Source organism: Homalodisca vitripennis, unplaced genomic scaffold (genome assembly GCF_021130785.1).
Source record: "Homalodisca vitripennis isolate AUS2020 unplaced genomic scaffold, UT_GWSS_2.1 ScUCBcl_6187;HRSCAF=13281, whole genome shotgun sequence".
Taxonomy (NCBI): Eukaryota; Metazoa; Arthropoda; class Insecta; order Hemiptera; family Cicadellidae; genus Homalodisca; species Homalodisca vitripennis.
Window position 1 is genome coordinate 26,804 of NW_025782294.1, and position 2,933 is coordinate 29,736.

General features: G+C 40.1%; 1 protein-coding gene across 1 annotated transcript; it reads right to left on the reverse strand.

The window, feature by feature from the left end:
• Positions 1-268: 268 nt before the first annotated feature.
• Positions 269-2,391, reverse strand: LOC124373703. Its single transcript, XM_046832049.1, has 2 exons — positions 1,708-2,391; positions 269-394 (listed from the first exon to the last, which is right to left on the reverse strand). The coding sequence occupies exons 1-2, from the start codon at positions 2,083-2,085 to the stop codon at positions 269-271; spliced, it is 504 nt and encodes a 167-aa protein (XP_046688005.1). The 5' UTR covers positions 2,086-2,391.
• Between the last annotated feature and the right edge of the window lie 542 nt (positions 2,392-2,933).

Below are 2,933 nucleotides of genomic sequence, written 5' to 3' on the forward strand. Positions count from 1 at the left end.
GTGGAACTTGAGTAAAGAATACCTGGGTTAACTGTAGCAAATCGTGTTAGTCCACCTAGTTCTGCTTCAAACAGGGCATCATTAATGATTTTCTGCGCATAAATCCTTTGCTCATTGTTCAGCAATCTCAGCTTTTTGAGCAACGTTTCTTTCCCAAAGGCGTCGTATTGATCTTCTTCTTTTGTTGTTGCCAGTCGTTGTCCAATATTAACCAAGACTTGATCAACACGGGGACAATTTTTTTTGCCGTTTAAAAGAATCTTTAGGTTCAGGTGTTGCAGAGGTAATATTGGAAGCGGTTTCGAGCAACTTGAGGAGGATTCTGTAGAGATTGGGGCGCTGGTACATTTTCCTCAGCATCTAATGGTTCTTTTTGTGAATCGTCCAGCATCTCCTGTAAAAAAAAAAATGTTTAGAAAAAATAAAATGTGTCCAAAATCCGTGAACTTTTCGCGGATTTTCCCCTATTTATTTCCGTGCCCCGGTTAGACACCCGTCATTTAACTTAATAAGTGAACACCCCACAATATCCAATAATGATTCAGTTATCACCACGAGTACATTCACTTAACTACTTATTTATTACTTTCTTTTTTCCAAAAATATTATATTTGAAAAAATCTACAGAGGGGGTGGGCGAACGCGGGAAAACGAGAGGCGTGATACGGTTTCTCGATGGGTTTGATTTTCATTTAAAAATTTGTTCCGTACAAAACGCTGGGTCTGAAATATGACCAGCTGACAGTTTATTGAATTGTGTTTACAGGTAACCGAATACAGCCGAGGAGTGGAACTACAAATTGCCACAGGAGTAAAGTACGGGGTAAATAATGGAATTTCCCCAAACTGCCTAGGCAGCATGGATGGAAAGACATATAGCCATAACACCGACCACCTGGAAGTGGTTCTTACTTCTATAACTATAAGGGGTTTCCATAGTCAGGTACTATTTCTTGCATTGCTAGTGCCAAAACCTTATGAAATAATTTATTTTCAATTTGGTGTTAATGACCGGGTATCTGATGGAGGAGTTCTGAAAGAGACAGACTTCAACCAAGAAACTAACAGATAAAAAGCCTCATTTTACCATGAAAGAGGGCAATGTAGACGGCGAAGCTTCTTCCATACGTATTCAATGCAGATTCGAACGCCTTCCCCCTAACTGAGGTCATCATGAAACCCTTTTCCTATAGGGTTGCAAACAAACCTAGAAAGGTATATACCTACCGACTCTCAAGAGCACGCCGAATGGTCCGAAGTGATTTTGGGATTCCTCGCTGAGAGATTATCAAGTTCTACAAAAACCAATCACCTTCATTGACTTGAAGAAAGTGAATAGTGTTGTTGTTGCGTGCTGCTACCTGCACAACTATTTGCGTAGGACAATCCCTCAAAGGTACTCACCTAAAGACTGGTTGGATTTAGATGACGACGAAGTTGGTGTGTCTAAGCCTGGACCAAGAACCAGCGATCACATGGCATTACAAGTAAGACAAACCGATCGCCCAATGGCTAGTGCAAAAGAAGTAAGAAATAAATTTGTTCATTATTTTAGCAACAAAGGAAAAGTGGAATGGCAAGACAGATACATCTCTTAGTTTATAATGATTATTTGAAAACAAAATACCTCCGATGACAAACTGTAAGTTAGTTGTAGCATTGTGAATACATTATTTAACCGCAAAACTAGTAATTTAATTCTCTTACCTCGTCTTCACTGACTCTTCCTTCTCCTAAGTTGGAAGTCCCTCCTAGACATTCTTCCTGGTCAATAAGAAACAAAAGTTCTCTGTAGTACCACAGCTTTGGTACATATATATCGTCTGTACCACTGCCAGAACGTTGAGAGGCTGTTACCTTTCTTTGTTCCTTACGAAATGCACTTCTGATATTGTTTATCTTCTTCAACACATCGCTTTTTGTTGCAGTACTGTCAAACCCTTTCACTACTAATAGTAAACTACGGTGGGCTGCTTCCTTCTTTTCCCTATTGTGATAGTCTTTTGACTTAACCTTCCATACACATTCATGTTTCCTAAACTCCTCTATAAACTGTAAAAGATTATCCTTCGACCAACTGGCCATGATTGCCGCGTCACAAACAAAACAATGCGCAACCACCAAACGCTCACCACTCAATGACGCATGAGGCCGACACGGAGCAGCTGAGCTAGCGCATGCGCATATCTCGCAGCTTGGACTGTCGACTGTGGCCTGTCACGGGAGCCTCCACTAACTAGCAGTTCCGCCTGCAGTCCGATCGTTGAACTGTCGCACCGTGCGACAGTTGACAGTCCAACGATTCGCCTGCCGGATTCCCCATCCACTTACAGTTCTAACTGCAGTCCCGGACTGTCTCAGTCCAGGACTGCAGTTAGAACTGTAAGTGGATGGGGGGCCTTAGAAAAAATTGTTTTATACGTAGGAATAAATTTTCATCCAAAATAGAAAGTCAGCAGAGGACATCTTTCCAGTATTATCTTGCCACAAGATATTCAAATGTTTTCTTAAGTTTTTTCACATAGCTGTGTTTAAATAACGAAAGTTTACCACAACAAGTCATGATGTATTGTACTATTTCACGAGTTAAAACGTTATAGCTGTATTCTTTGTTTACAAATTTACTTATTTTGCGATTTTCTTGTAGCTATCATGGTTATCAATAAAATCAAAATGAAAATGTTAACAACTCTCAGCCAAGTATTATACAGTGGTAGGCACTACCATCGAACTCAGTTTTGTCTATATAGAAATAAAGCTGTATGAAAATGTTCAAGCATATACATCAGGTTGTTCTCAAAATATCGTGCGGACAGTTACAGATATTGGAATTGGACAGACTTCTTCTAACTTTTGTCAGCTCTTCGGATTACAGGCTTCGCTGACGCTCAGCAAATTTGATGTATGACGCCAAAAGTTTGTTCATGTTAGAA

What these genes read in the sequence shown, in the direction of transcription:
- LOC124373703 (XM_046832049.1), bottom strand. Translation starts at nt 2,085, where the DNA reads ATGGCCAGTTGGTCGAAGGATAATCTTTTACAGTTTATAGAGGAGTTT. An exon ending in GAAGAGTCAGTGAAGACGAG is followed by an intron (nt 395 to 1,707) that starts GTAAGAGAATTA and finishes TTTTTTTTACAG; the next exon opens with GAGATGCTGGACGATTCACA.